The 16,844-nt window shown below is 42.1% G+C and overlaps 1 protein-coding gene across 2 annotated transcripts in view; it reads right to left on the bottom strand.

Moving 5' to 3' along the window:
• PAX5 (paired box 5) overlaps positions 1-16,844 on the bottom strand; it is a 148,129-nt gene that overhangs the window by 82,514 nt on the left and 48,771 nt on the right. For both annotated transcript variants that reach the window (XM_082784265.1, XM_082784266.1), the window contains exon 6: positions 14,282-14,457. In XM_082784265.1, the coding sequence (XP_082640391.1) occupies positions 14,282-14,457 (176 nt within the window). The remainder of the gene's footprint in view (positions 1-14,281; positions 14,458-16,844) is intronic.

Here is a 16,844-nt window from a genome sequence, read left to right on the forward strand (position 1 = left end):
AGCTGAAAAGCCCTCGAGTGTAAGTACTGCTCAACAACTAAAACAAACTAAAACACAGTTTCATTTCCTGAGGAGTACAAAAATTGCCTAACACGCTTTCAGGAACCTCTCACCAGCTGTTCTTAGCACCAGCATTGCATGCTCATCCTCCTGACGCCGGCACCATCATCAACTATATGAGTGTCTTTGCCTCAAAACAGCAGCTCCCCTGTCCTCTTCCTCCTCCCTTGGAGGGAGTCCCTCATTTCCTCCTGTCCAGCTTTTGCTGTGGGTTCATGTAGTTTTTTTTTTCATATCTTGCTCTTTCCCTATGCTTTTCTCTTCATGAATTGTCTCAACCCCAGCACAAATGAAATGACCACCTCACTATTTTCTTTTCAGCAGATTCTATCCTTCTACACATAGTGCCAAAAAGGATCACCCAATTAAAATAACACATAACATATTCAATGCTGATGGAACAATAGTTTTTGTATTTCTTTAAAACCAGCACAAAATCACTTTATGCCATTCATTGTCATAAGATATTACTAAAACACATTGTTTTTCATTATTCTGAAAGGAACTAGACACTTTCATCAACAACAGTAAGAATTTCAGCCATAGGGGGAGGGAAGATGTACAATCCTCCTATTATGGTGGCTCTGCTGCTTCCACTGAGGCATCTAAGCACAGAAGAAAATGCAACCTGCAGTAGAGCCATTCATATTTCCTTACTGAAAAAATATGAAGCAGAAATACGAGGCACACCAGGAATGTGCATGAGGTTTACATCTATGTTGCTACATATCTTTAATCTGCGGTACCAACTGCTCCTGACCCTTGAGATGTCATGTGCACATTTCTAAGAACAACATTTGTATGTTCATAATGGTTTCAGATGAACTATCTCAAGGTATTTAACAAATGCTGTCTGAGACAGTCACCAGTACTCCTTTTATAACTGTCTGTTATACAGATGAAGAGAATGAGTATCATGAAGGTAACAACTAAACACCTAAAAGAGTCCACAGGTTACAGCTGACTCCCTTCCTGCCACATCCTTCTTTCTATATGATCAATAGTATACAAAAATAAGGGTCCTAACAGACCACATGAGTAGCAGACAACCTAATAAAGTTGGAAATACCACCAGGTCAAGTGTGAGATTCATATGTTTTTGCTTTGTGACTTCTCTGCCCCAAGTCTCTTTTGTATGACTTCTACTGGGACTCTGAGCAGCAGCTCATTCAGCTTTTCTATGCTTCATATTGTATGCAATACACTTATTTCAAAACAGTAACACACGGCAAAAGGATCTGCGCAATGTTTACCACTTCAGGTACACTTAATCTGTACCCACATGAAGAACAATGGAGAAAGACGCAGAATTTGCAGTATTTTATGTCATGCTGCGAAGTCAAAGATGAACAAATCCTTTCAAACCACAAACTCTTGATTTCAGGCCACTTTGAAAGCTAGACAAAAACATTAGTATTAGTATGTTCTAAAAGACTTCAATTTATTTTTCATATTTGTGTTCCTGAGAGCCAGGTGAACCCATGGTAGATTGAAGTCCTCTATTTTACATTTTGTTGGAAGCAACTATTCCTACAAAGCTAAAGTCCCAATCAAATTGCCAGTGTGAAATTGGCCCCATAAAGCAAACAAGCAAACATTCTTCCAAAGCTTCCTTCTTTCATGTCTTCACTGTACCCAAGGCTGGAATGGGGAGGGCCACAACACTGCAAGACAGTTTTCATGTGGGAAAGCCAAAAATATAAGGACAAACCTTGTTCTCAAAGATTTACTGATCACTTGTTAACTGTGTCTTCAGGGGAGTTTAGATAGGCAGTGGGAACTGAACGAAGTGGAAAAACAGCCCTTGCACAGACAGCGGGCTTTGAGTCCTTAACCCAAGGTCTCTGTGCAGCAACAAGATAGGGCACAGAGAAGCTAGTAAAAGAGGGCTTTGGAGAACCACAAGCGCAGAAATACTCCCTTGTCCTCAGATACACTCTCTGAAAGGTTCACATGAATGAAAACACTTTGTATGGAAAAAATTTGGGGAGTGATGTGGTGCTTTCTTTTACATTACACTCACTAACACTTAACAGGCATTTAACCAAATGCATGTCAGAGGTTAAATCTTGAGATATTTGTTTTCCCTTCGCTAATTGGCTGAAACCCACTGACAACTAAACCTGACAGGCAGCAAATGTGTGGAGTTTCAGAGACAGGACACTGGCAGTCTGTCCTCACAGGGACCAGGGTAGGCAGGATCACCTACCTACCTCTGAGACACCGACCCCCACATTTAAATATCTCAGTTCACCCTGCCTTCCTGGGGCAGCGAAACTGTTTATTCTGCTGTATAAAAGCAGCCTAGAAAGTCGGCACACAGATGTGAAAAACAAAGCAAAACAGAAAAAGGTAGGCAGATGATAAAGCATGGTACATACACTTGAGGCCTTGCACCTCCTCACTCTTGTGAAAGACCCCAGTGAGAGATCTTCTGCATGGAAAAGTCATCAAAGATGACAGGTTTGCAGGAAATATTTTAGTTTTTGTCAAAATGTCTTCTTGACAGGTTAACTAGATACACTGCTTTTTAATAATCATCATTTTCCTGCTAAAATCATTTTTGCAGCTATGCTGAAAATGTCCAGGTGCTGCACAGGCATCAAAACATCCCAACAAGAAAACAGGTTCAGAAAATCAGAAGGGAACCTCACTGTTTATATGACACACCTGACAGCTGTCCCATTTTAATGACAGAAGTATATCTGGGGGTCATGTTTTCAAACTCTTCTCCACAACCACAAGAACCAGTGAAAAAATGTTTGCCTCAATGAAAACACAGACATGAGATCTATAGCTTCAAAAAAAACTCCCATCAGTGTAAAGCCTCACAACCTGGCAACCTTTTCTAGCTTAGCCTTTTGGATATCACTCAACACATGACTTGTCTGGACTACCTCAGAAATCAACTTGGAGGGACATCTGCAACATGGAAAATGACCAAGAGAACCCCTGTCTCTCTGTGGTTGCCATTATTCAATTATATTTTCAAGGAGAGGAGAAGGACTGAAACCATGCCCTACATGTTACATTGCTCTCTTCACGCAAGAGCCTTCCTAATTTCAGAGTAATTATTTTTTCAGTTCAGCAAATTCTGCTGCCACACAATTTTTAAGCAGCCACTATTGATATGAGCAGAGAGGAATTTTGAAATTAGCTTTTTCTTTTTTTTTTGTCTAGAAGTAGCTCATCTCTACAATTCCTTTATGTCATCATACAACCACTTTGTTGCATGTTTCATTCAATTCCTTACTCAACAAATGGCAACCCAAAACTACTGCATTCTTCTGAAAAGCCAGCATCTGCTCTGAGAACATTGTATTCAACAGAGAGGGGCCTTCCACCCCAGCCAGCTCTTCATCTCACCTTCTGTGCTGTGTGAATCAGGTGCTACTCTCATGCCTATAACTACATGTATGCTTTTCACATTCTCCATTGTAATTGTACAAACATTTCTCCAAGTCACAGCATAAAAGCTGGAGTGAAGAGCAAGTAGCTGGACATCAGTGTCATAGGATAATTCAGGTTGGAAGGAACTTCTGAAAGCATTGTTGAGAAATTAAAAGTCTCTTAAAGCAGGGCCAGCCATTGGGTCAGGGATTTATCCAGTGTCATCTTGAAAACTGCCATGGGTGGAGATGGCACAACTTCACAGGGCAGCCTCTTCCACTCCTAGAGCATCCCCAGGATGAAAACTTCCTTATACCCTGAGCTCTCCTGCATCATTTCATGCCCACTGTCTCTTGCATTGCCACACTGCACTGCTAGGAAGAGGTTGGCTCCTTTCAAATCCTTTAACACATCAAGATATTCAGCTCTTCACACACTTTACGTGGAACATCTTGAGAAACCTGTTTGCTGACTTAAGTAACAGATTTAGGAAAAGCCCACAAATGAGCTCGGACCAGCAGTGACTTCCAAACCAATGGGTGGAAGTTTTATTGGGGTCTATTCGAAGCCTGTGGGACCCAGACATTCACTGGAAACCAAGAAAATAAGTCTTGTTCCCATTCTTCAAATGCCGGTGCAAACCCCTTCCGTCCGAATGCAATGTGAGCAGGCACCACATTAAATAAATCAACAGGAAAGTGTGTTTGCTTATAGATTCCTCTTTCCCTCTCTTACAGGGCTAACATGGAGAGAAGGAAGTAGGTCAGTTTTGATGTGGCTGATGGGGGCCATTACAAGAAGTTGTCTTTTTCCACGGAGAAAATCAGCTTCAAGACAGTTCCTGATGTGGTTTTCCTACACATACAGAACACAACAAATATCCATACTGTAAACCACATGGATGACTCCATCTGTTATTTTTCAAAGGGACAAAGACTACATGAGCAATTACGATTCTACTCATCTCATTCATATATATTATGCTTTGATGTGATATTAAAAATGTAATGTGTGGCCAGTACATCACTGCTCAACATGGACAATGTCCACTGTTTGCCTAGCTACTCTCTATGCCCTTTTTTGTACACACAGACTTTCAATTAACTGTCTCCTAACAACACAAAACCTTGGAAGAAAGACTCTGCTTAAGACAAAGATTTGATTTTTTATTATTATTTTAAACACACTAAAGTGATAAACTTTATTTCTCTTTCTATATTGAAAAAAAAAAAAAAAAAAAAAGATGCTATTGATCAGCAAACTATATGATGATCAAATGTACTGGGTCTGGCTGGAATGTTAACTTCGCGGCAGCAGCCCATTCAGTGCCGTACTCTGTACTTGTAGCTGGAACAGCAGTGTTATCACACCAGTGTTGTGTCTACTGCTGAGCAGCAGTGGCACAGCATTGGGCCTTTCTCTAACCCTCCTAGGGGGTGGGCAAAAAGGGAGGAGAGAAACATCACTAGGGCAGCTGACCTAAACCAATCAAAGGGATATTCCATACCATGTGGTGTCACACTCAGCAATAAAAGGTGGAAACAGGAAGAAGAGGGGAGGGGTGGGCTCTCGTTGGGAAACATCGGTCCTCCTCTCGAACACCGGCTGCGTGCGTTGAGGCCTTGCTTCAAGGACGTGGTCAATCATCGCTCATTTATGGGAAGTAGAGAGTAATTTCTTTCCTCTGCACTTCCATATAGCCTTCATTTATTTTGTTTGTTTGTTTTCCTCCCTTCTTTTTATTTTTCCTTTTCCCCTCCCATTTCCCCTTTCCCTTTTTATTTCCCCTTAGTTAAATTGTTTAGTTCATAGTAGTCTTTATTTAATTATTATAATTATTTCCCTTTAATTAAATTATCCTTATCTCAACCCGTGAGTTGTTCTTTGCTTTACTTCTCCCCCTCCTCATCTAAAGGAGGGGGAGTGAGAGAGCGGTTGTGGGGTTTAGCTGCCCAGCATGGTAAAACCACCACATCAAAGAGAGAAAAATCACTAAAAGACAGCTCTAAACTTACAAAAGAAATGTGGCAAGATAACAAGAGGAAACAGCTTCTTTAAAATTTCCCACTTCTATACAAAATTTATGAAAGCACTGACGAGTTTCCCAGAAGAGACCAGTTGCTGTCTTTGCAAGATGCAGTGCCTCTGAGCTGGGCTGTGCCCTGCCTACGCCATTCTCCCCACATTTTCACTACAGTCCCACCATGCAACTTGAGCACATTTGGGAAACAGGTCAGCATAGCTGAAACCTGGAGGAAGAGATCTTCTACCTAAACCACTTCAAGATCACTGTTGTCATCAAGACTGGGACATCACTCCTGTGATGGGACACAGGGAGAGAGGTGCTGTACTTCAGATATGCAGAGTGCCAAAGTGCTGAGTGGAAACTGGGGGACCGGCAATACATCTCCTGATGAAATCCCCTCCATGCCAGCCTTTGCATAACGAGGGGCACACGTCTGAGGGGAAAAAATATCTCATGGCTGCACCCATACAGACCAAAGAGAAAAAAGGCAGGGAAAAGGGAGAGCTCCTACTCAGCAAGGCTGGCTTTTTATTTAACTCCTGAATTTTTATTTTCATGTATGTTCAAAACTGGTAACAGTCAAGAGGAAAAAATGGGGTGGTAGAGCCCAGAAAGGCATTGCAATGCCCAAAGGACTTCTCTACCCCTCTCTTTCAGGATGCCCTCTGTCTGCTGTGGCAAGGAAAGGAGACATCAAGGGCTGCTTTGGGTAGAAGACAGACCCACACTTTGCCCTGACAGACATAGAGGTGGTCCGAAAGCAAAAACATGCAAACAGAGGCATGACCTGCAGCAAACTTAATGCAGCAGTGTTGGAGGGAAGCAGTGTAAGGATAAACCCAGGATAACCCTGGGGCTTCTCCAGATAAGTAACTGGCACTAGGAGTCCTTTAGTCTTTCAAATATATAGGTAATACTGCTTTCCTCTTCCCAGACACTACCTGCCTTCTCCATCTCAGCAAGACAGCAAGATCTTCAGGGAAGTTGCTCTTCCCCAGCACCAAGTACTTAGCCCTGTTGTGCCTGTTTGGTGCCCCCAGTATCACAGCAATGTGAATAAGCAATAACCACAATGACAGTGAACAGGAATAGGAACCCAACACAACGTCTCATGTGCTGAAGGCTCAGATTCCAGAAGCCAAGGGCAATTCACAGCTCTGAGCTCCCTCAAGGACCCTGGAGGACGGAAGAGTTTTACCTGACAGTTCTGTAGTACAGCCTTGGTGTTTCACCAGGAGATGATGGTTCTCCATGCACTGCACGGCACAGGTAGCAGCAGCATCTCAGGGCTCAAAGGGGCAAGGGGCAGCCTCTTGAAAAACCACTTCATGCAGGGAGGTTCAGTAAGAACAGCTATCATCTCCAGGGAAATATTTCTCCTTCCCAGACAAATGCCCTAGGTTATGGCTAAGCACTGGTTCTCTGCAGCCTGTTTTTTAACCTCCTTAAATTTTGCCATTATTAAAAGGTGTTATTAACAAGCAAAATTATTTTCAGCCAGAGCTCTCCTTCCAAGTAGCACCTGACTCCCTCAAAGGGGGTTCTTTCCCCATCTCTGCCTGTGTTTTACACAGCAGCCAGCACGGACGGGAAGTACCAGGGGTGAGTACTTCTCTGCAGCACACAAGGCATGCCCCCTGGGATCCAGGGGGCCTGTTCCTACACAACCAAAGAGCCTTTGCGTGGCTTTTCTTGAAGACCAACAGCTAAGTCCCAAGCCTGAGGAACAGCAGAACTAAAGGCCAGCACAGTACCTTACCAAGTGGCAAGAGTACAGCATGGAGGACAGAGCTGAAATCCACTCCAGACCCCAGCAGGCACTATCCCCTACATGCGCACCTGCAAGCAGGGATCCGAGCCCCAGTCCTGCACAGCATAGCATGCTGTGGGCTGCAGTTGCCTCTGCAACACAGAGTATCGCAGGCCCTAGCGTGAATTATTGACCACGAGGGGATGTGTTCCCTTAAGAAAGGTGGGGCGAAGAGAGAAACCTCTGCACAGCTTAACCTCCCACAGCCTCTGAACTGCACAGGGGGTCACGGGTGCACCAGTACTCCCAGCTGCTGTCCCTCCGCCACCCTTCCTGCTGTGAACCCGTCGCCCTTTCCATTTGGTAGTAGTATTGATCTGCTGGCAGCAATGGGCTGGATAATTAGCCAGGAATTAGGGTTTCTATTACAGCCAGGAGGCTGCTCCAGCTGATTTATCACCTGAATAATTTACTGTGATTGAAAGGAAATTAAAATGAACTCCATTTGACAACTGTGCACTTTTATGGGCTTCAGTGAAGACTCAAAAGCCAAATTAATAGCCTGGTGTTGCTTAATAGTCTACTGAGAGTAAATATGGGAAGGTTTTTCCTCTCCTGACATGCTTTCTTAGGCTGGATTTTAGAGGTTTGTTTTTTTGTGTTTTTTTTTTTTGTTTTTTTTTTTTCTATTTTTTTCCCCTCCCACCAATAAAGCCGTGGCCTGCATCAGAAGTTGTTTTGGCTGATAGAGGTGTAGCTGTAAAAATCACAGACCTGCTTTTCCAACCTGCAATTTGCTCCACATTTCCTCTTGTACCACCTGCCCTCATCCACCACTCCCCACAGGCAGGAGGGACCCAGGGCTCAGAGAAAGGTGCTGAGGAGGTGGACACCTGCACCCCCACAGTGCCCTGGCACCACACGGCAGCACCACTGCAGCCACCAGCAGAGATGGGGGGCTCAAGGGGTCAGAAGGACAGGGGGCATCTCAGCCACACACAGAGGACTTGCCTGCATGCTCTTCCCAGGTGACTGCATTTACATAGTCAAACCCTTGCTGCAGGTGGCAGATCAGGAAAAGATTTGATTCTGAACATGAAGATATAGCCATGAATTAGTTCCATAATTTTCACTGTTACAGGGCAGCATGAAGTTTTGGGAAGATATAAATAAATGATAGCTCTACTTTTCTCTTCACAACCCTCAGAGTAATTTAGGGAGATCCTCAGCAGCCACTGTCCACCCAGAGATAGTGTCATAGGAAAAAACATACTATTCATATTTCAGAGACCAGGAGCAAATATATGGTCCTATGGTTCATTCCTTCCTTCTGATTCCCTACTGCCTGCACTTTTAGAGTAAGTGAGACACAATAAAAACTAATGTAAGTCTACAAAAAGTCCTCCTTCCTGTCTTTGTCTTGGACCTCCCCTATTATTGATGGAGATCAAAACCAAATATTGTAAGAAGGACTGTACATCTCCTCCCTCCTCAGCAGTGGTACCGCAGTGGACACCCGAGCCAACACAGCTCCTTTAACAGAAAGTCTAATCTCCTCTTTGGAAGATGGCTCACACTTGCCTTTAAAACGTAACACCTGAAGGTTTTCAAAAGGATTTACACCCCTCTTTTGGTCAGTTTGGAGAGTTACTTTATTAAAACACTTCTGCAACAGAGGGCAATTGGTATCTTACTGTGCACTTGCTTTGTTTGTTTGTTTGTTTTTACTTTGTCCAACTTTCTAGTATTTTTTTTTCAGGTGTATTAAATATCCAAATTTCATCTGCCTGTACTTATCTCCAGATCCAGACTGCATCTCATGATTGCATATATTATTGTATGTTTGTCAGATTCCTGAGTTTGTTCCTACCTAAACCCAGAATATCCACGCTTTATCCAGGAAATAATAAAGGAAGGGATATTCAGTTTAGTTCTGGTTAAAAGTAACATGAAAGCATCAGGAAAGGCCAGGGAATTATCTGCTATTAGCAGCAAGTAGCTCTCTTTTAAGTCAGTGACCTACATAGTGCTGAATCTGGTCACATCATGTTATGCCTCATTATGGTCCTGATCTAAAGTCTATTGAAGTCAATAGAAATATTCCTCTTGGCTTCAATGAGTATTCGATTGGACGTGTGTGTGAAGCTGAAAACACAAGAGAATCCATTTCTGTTGTGGACAGAAACTCAGCAAAGACTCTTTATTCTGAGGAAATTAATGAACTGCTGTTCTTGTTGAACTGATTCTGCTGTATATACTCTACATGCTGCTGTAACACACCACAGTTCTCCTCTGCAGAGGTGTTAATCCAACTCTCATGCCTACCAAAACCACATCAGTCTGTGAGTCTTGCGCTTGCCTCTTGCCCACCTTGACACAACTTTCCTGCACCCTCTTTAACCCCTCATGCCTCAGGTGAGGCCAGCAGCTTTCTCCCAGGTCTTGATTCTCCACAAACACCTTTTAGCAATGCTTTCATTGGCGAATATATTTGAGTCAACTGTTCACACATGTGTTGTAGAAACTTTTGTGCCTGGACCTGGCAAGGTCTCCCTCCCAGTGGGTGACAGACTCTTGAAGGAGAACCTCAAGGGTGGCAGGGTCACAGGACATTGAGTCCTGTGTTTGATTAGTGTAACCTGCACTTTCAGTTTCCTTAACCTGAACGGTCCTCATGGACTAGGCACAGAAATGTATGCTATACAGTGCAGCAACTCTATGCGCAGGATGAACACGAGATGAGTGCAAGCTCTAAATAAAATGCAACAACCACTAACTGTTGTTTTTTTTTTTCCTATGACAAGGGACAGACTGGAGTACCAGGGCCCAACACAGGTGTAGCACAGTTACCAGGACAGGCAGGCAAAAGCCAGTCATTGTGTCCATAAAGCTCTGCTCCACAGGAAGTCTTGAAGATACACTAGTAATGCAAACAGACTTATCTGTTAGCCATCAGGACAGCATTTCATAGTCAACACACCAGGGAGCATCAGGACCCATCCCCGCAAACACCAAAAGTCATGAAAAGCACAGGAAGAGTAACCAGTCCAGGTAGTAGATGCTGTGAATGTTCTCCTTCTCTGAGACCTGATGATTATGTGACATTGAAGCCATAGCCTTTGTCCCAGCTGATGAATGACCTATATGGTGCTTGTGGTGGTTATCACTCATGAGCAGAATGACAGTACAATGGTGGTGCTGCAAACACACACCTATGTACAGCTCAAAATCAGTTCCCAGAAATACGTGAAAGTGGTTTTCTTGTAAACATTTGCAGACAGTGCAAATCGATCATGGGCTGTTCACAGAAAATGAGATGAGTACAAAAGAGGATAAATGTAATGGAAAGGCATTCATTTTATACATGAACTAACGTGCATGGCAGAGTTCTGTTAGGGCAAAGCAAAGCCATAGTGCTTCTAGATTGCTGTTTCTATCCCCTCATTACTCCCCAGAAATACATAGACACAAAAGGACTGAGTTTGCACATCCAGCCCTCAGTCTCAGACTTCCCATCTTACAACTTCTTGATGTCACCAGAATAGCATTCACCTGCCATTAAATGTTCTGGCAATGCACATACAGGTATTACATACCAGTGTTGCAGAATGCACACATACAACTGAATCACCAGGACATTAGGTTTCAAAACAAGGCACGTAACGCCTTACTTCTGCCCCTTGATGCATACAGTCTGACACAAACTTTAATTACATGAACAAATCGTGGGATCCCTGCCTCACCCAATGCATACAACAGATACTGTTTCTGAGTAAGGTACTGTCTAACATCTTATTTTCCTGTCATTGTCCAGTGGTTGTCTTCTCTCTCAGCATGGTATTAGCCCTTACTCAGAGACAAGTATTCATTCCCCATGGTCTTCTCTATAGCAGTCATGTTTTACAGTAGATATGAAAACTCGGATAATGCCTGTCAAGTGAGTGCACAACTTGTTTTCAGCTGAGAGTCAACTTGCAGGTCTCCATTTTATGTAGCTGAACTGAGGAACAAAGACATTAAAGATGGAGGAGTAAAGGAAAGAGACTGGAATCACTCATGTAAAGGGTTTGGTAATGGTGAGCAAAGACTCAGACTTAGGCCATGAAAACATCTACCCACATGAGTGGCAATGTACTCTTTCCAACAGACAAGACAAGTTTTTTCCAAAACATCCAGCAAAGGCATCAGGAGAAATTCAGGACCCAATCTTCAGCTGAGGACAGAACATGCTCAGGCTTCAAATGCTTAGCAATGCAGAAGCAACCTTGTCCACCCCATGCCACTACTCACCCTGACCAAGTGACTGTGCCCAGATTACAAGCAAAGAAGAATTAGGGAGGAGCAGCAAAACAGGGACAAACAGGGTATTTCCTTGTCTCACGAGCCATGAGTCTTCTGGTAAAACACCTGGAGTCCTCCTCAGCTGACTAGCACAGGGACATTAAGAAGTTTGTTGTGACTAAATAAAATTAGCAATATTCTTCTTGCTCCTCCTGGACTATATTTCTAATATAGCATACAAGTAATGGACCACCAGCTCCTATTACACATCTTGTCTATATGGGGAGGAGCATCTTTTCATTATTTTCATCTACAGAAATGGGTAAGAACTCCCTATATCCATTGCTGCCTGAGCTCCTAATGCACTGCCTTCTGAGTTCAGCCACGTTCTCGACTGCCAGATTCTGGATGCATATCTTAGTCTACTACAATAATTAGCAGTGTTAATTACAATTCTGTTTTTCCTAGTCACATGATTAATTTTTTCAACCTGATCTTGTGAAAGGTCTGTACGCCCATGGTCATGGGGCTGGAACTAGATAATCTTAAAGGAACTGAAAGGACCTAGAAGGTCCATTTCAACCCAATGTTTCAATATGATTCAATATTTTCTTTCTAATTGATTTCTTTAGCATCACTAATTGATCTGGACAGCTTCTCCACTTTTCTTGTTTCATGACATGTTTGCTTTATTACAAAAGAGGTAAAACATGACTGCTTACTAAAGTAGTGATCGCATCACATCCTTGTGAATCAGGCATTCATATAAATTACATGTGTTCATGCTGAAAATAAATGTTGTATGCCACCAAAAAGAAAAACACATCCCAAACAAATGTCAGCTCTTACCCATGGCCCAGCCTTCCAAAAGCAAATGAGAATGCTCCAACCTATATTAAAGCAAACAACTAGAAAACTCCATTTGTAGTTACACTAGAAAAAAAAATCATGGAATCACAGTATCATTTAGGCTGGAAAAGATCTCATCAATTCAAGGCAGTTCTGCTAAGCCCATTTCACACATCATAAAAATTTTTTTCTTAGAAATATCATTTCTCAGCATCTGTTTGACTTCTCAGACTGTGAAGTACCCTTTTTAACAAATTAATGGGCATATCTCCACTCTCAATGCTCTGCACAGACATTCTAGTTACAGCTTCTTACATGGATCCAGGGAGATCCTTGCTCCACCAACAGCTGAAAATCACGAATGTGACAATCAGGAAACTTTAGCAATATCCTTGTTTAATTCTTCTATTCCTTCTGTTAAACCGATAAGACATTATCTATTTCTGCTCATTGCTGGACTCTGGCCCATAAGCTACAGTTCTGGATAACTCAGAAACTTTAGATTACAGAAGGCTAAAAAAGGATCTTCTTCCATCACCACTCTCTTTCACATGATTTTTTTTTTCATATATAGAAGTTAAATAAGGATAAATGTAACACCATGCAGCTTTTAAGTGACCAATATTGAACAGGCTTACTGTAGGAGTTGGCTCAGTGCCTGTCCTCTCCATTATCACTGGTGTTAGGGATGGGATAACCACCATCTAGTGGTATGCAAAGGCCATTTCACCTTCAAGAGACACTTGGCTTTCCTAACAAGTCATGTGGGTTTTTTTTTGTTTGTTTTTGATTTCTGTTTGTTGCTGGTGGTGGTGGGTTTTTTTGTCTTTTTTTTTTTTTTTTAATTCAAATTGATTTCAGCATCTTCCTCATTCAAAAAGATAAACCATGTAAACCACAGAACCTTCAAAACTGGTGAAAAATGAATGACTATGAATGAAGTAAGAAATGACACATAGGAGCTTCAGGGCACAGGGAATTTCTGCTCTACCATTGACTTTCAGCAAAAGGAATTATTTTTTCCAAAAACATTGGACCAGTACATACTCCTTAATACTGAAGCCATGATGGTAGTAAACTACTGTGTTCCTGATAATCTCCAGTGGCCTTCAAATGTTTATATTCCTACAATGGAAATCACTGTTTGTTTACAATTTAAGGCATTCATGCACCTTGCTAAAAATCAGATTTAATATTAACAACAGAGATTAACAATGACTAATTACAACACTAAGTATAGAAAAAGTAGCTGACTAGATCCAAATTGAAGCTGACAGCAATACTTTCATTTCTACATCCCATGACTGCAGCTAAATTTAAGGCTGAGGTCTACAAACCAAAAGCACATAGATAGAAACAGCTAATCAATTTTTGCATGTGCTTCTGTATTGTGTCTGCTAAAATGGAACTTCGCCCCAAAATTAGTGCCAAGCCTTTCTGAAATGCACTGCTAATCTGTAGGTGTAATAAATTTACCTTCACATATTAATTGTGTACTTCTCTCAGCAAATGGCTAACTACATGCTTAAAAAGCCATTTCTGGATACAAAAATCAAATTTGTGTGTACAGTCAAGCTAACTCGGAACCAAAATTAGGCATAGAGTTTTGCAAGCCTATTCCTTATTATCTGCATAGCCTGGGTTTGATCCAACAAAAGTATCAGAAGCTGTGAAGCTCTTTATGCCCTCATTTGATGTAACTGGCCCAGATTGGGTGTAATTTCATACCCAAACACTTGCTCATGTTTACATAACAAGTGTTTTCTGTCATTTTTTAATAGTCTTGGCTGAAGAGCTTGATACAACACCTGTTTCTCCATGTTTTTCTACTGCAACTCTGAGAAATAATTGTTTGTTGATTTCCACCAAGGAGGACTCTCATCAGAAAGCATATCTAGAAAAACATTGAATGTTTGAAACAGTACCTGCTCTGGTTTGATGGGCTCAGTTGTTGTGAAAATGTCAGAATAATGTTGCCTCTCGAAGACTCGATCCAACACTTCTAACTGCTGCTGGGTGAAAAGGTCTCCTCGCATCTGTTTCCGAAGAAAGTCTCTACCCGGGAGAGAATGGCCATTTGGTACTGGAGATTCCTGAATACCTTTCAAAGAGGACAAAGAAGACAGAAGAATAAATAGACATTGCAATGATGAGACCTACAGAGGAGTATTCCATTTAACCCATTAAATTGATGTGGGTACAGTATATTGACACAATGAAGAATCTTTGAGAGGAGGATACAAGCAAGACACACATTGCTAGAAGATGTACTGATCAGTTCTTCACTATAGCCAACCCTCAATGAAATTTGACATCAGTGATTTCACATATAATTTGAAGGCAAGACAAAGGCTTGTGGTCAGATCTTTTCTCACAGCACTTTTACGACAGTATTTGTGAACCAGTAATGGTTTAGATGCCAGAGGACATACCTACAACATATGATGCTAGAGCCACAGTCAGCTTGGATCATCTCCAACAGATCTGCTTTGCATAGTCACTCTCTGTATCCCTCTCCTGTGATGCCTGTAAGTCTTCCTGAGCTCTGTCCTATGTGAAGGTCTGAGCTACAGTGTACTTATGCCAAGAAACAGGGACCCTTAATCCATAACCACATTCAGCTTGCAGTAACTGGCCAGTCAACTTCCCAAACACAGACAGTAATAACACCATACTAAAATGTGATGTCACTGGGATGCAGAGTTGCCACCACAACAGCCTGAGCAAGGCCTGATCTGATGCACTCTTCCCAGCTGACAATACTACTTTATATTTCTGTATTTTTTTTGTATTTCATCAATAGCATGAAGAAAGCCTAGGTTTCAAGGCACATTTTTTCTCTCTCTCTCCCCCTCCTTTCAGCAGGTTGGAAGTGACTGCCCATATCTCAAAAGCCGTGAGACAAGTTAGAAAAATGTTTGGTCTGAAAAAACTCTTGCAATATGGGGCTTGCTTCAGTTTGCTTTGTTTGCATATTCACAGTGATTTTCTACTTTTCCTTCACCTGTCAATGCTAGAAATATATCTTTTATGTTCTGAAAGCTGAGGTCTGCAGTATTCCCAGGACTCCAGGAGGTGGAACTCCAAGAATAACAGTAAACATCAGATTTCCTCTCCAGATGGCAACACCACACTACACAGAGGAAGGAAAGATTTAAAAAATAAGTTCTTACTGCCCAGATTTGTCTGCAGAACCAGCGCTCAAAGCTTCTCAGGTGGATTCTGCATCAAAATTTTTGAAGGCAAGTATTAAAGGACATCTGTGCTAAGAGACCTCATTGCTGCAGACACCAGTTTTGTCTCCCAATGTGTGCTGGCGATCGGTAACATGGCCAATGTCCAGTGGACAAGATTTTTTCAAAAAGGACTATTGATTTGGATGGATTTTGCAGAAAACATTGTGCACCAGATTCAGAAAACAATGCTCCTTTAAGACAGGACTCTGAAACTATGGGACCAACAGATGGAACTACTTTTTAAAACCTAGGTTAATCTCTGTAAATTTTCTTACACTCAGCAGGCATTTGATGTAAGCATGTTATTATAGAAACATCCTCCTACATTTTAGTTTGGTTGTTCAGGCAACAACAATGTTGTATTTACCTGCTTAGATGAAGTCAGGCAACTTACAACATGAATAGACAATGCTGGCTTGTATAAAGTGCCAGGATCGGTTTATTACATGCAGAAAAAATCTGAACCTGTCTTCTGAATAAAAAGTCAAAATGTGTAAAAAGGTATGAAAAATATAAGCAGATATAAGAGAGCAGTCTATCTTTAAATTTGTTTTTTTGTTTGTTTGTTTTTGTTTTTGTTTTTTCCTTTAGTATTCTAAATCAAATAATATCTAATTGACATAGTGCTGGGTTTAGTCAACCATTGCTTATGAAATTAAAATTGTGGTTGCTAGCTGCATGGTAGCAAAAGGCTGGGGGGAACACTACCTCTGAACACAAAAGTGCTGGCTTCAAATTTCAGGTTAAAATAATGGTATTCTAAAGTTGGCATCAAAGTTAAAGGTTTTTACAGTTTTGGTTCAAAGTGGGTGAAGAAAGAGAGCAAAATGATCCTAGATACGGGACAATCTGGGAACTTAATATCCCAGAATCCTAGAATCCAAATATCCTGAGTTGGAAGGGACCCACAACAATCATTGGACTCATCTCCTGTCTCCCCAGAGGACCACCCAAAAAATAGGCTCTATGTCTCAGAGCATTGTCCAAACACTTCTTGAACTCCACAAAGTTCAGTGCCGTGACCACTTCCCAGGGGAAGCTGTTCCAGTGCCCGACCACCCTCTCAGTGAAGAACCTTCCCCTAACCCCCAGCCTGACCCTCCCCTGTCTCAGCTCCATGCCGTCCCCTCGGGTCCTGTCGCTGTCCCCAGAGAGCAGAGTTCAGCGCCTGTCCCTTCGCTCCCCTCACGAGGAAGCTGCAGGCTGCCATGAGGCCTCCCCTCTGTCACCTCCAGGCTGAAAAATCCAAGCA

This window comes from Aythya marila, assembly GCF_965140915.1.
Source record: "Aythya marila genome assembly, chromosome: Z".
Classification (NCBI taxonomy): Eukaryota; Metazoa; Chordata; class Aves; order Anseriformes; family Anatidae; genus Aythya; species Aythya marila.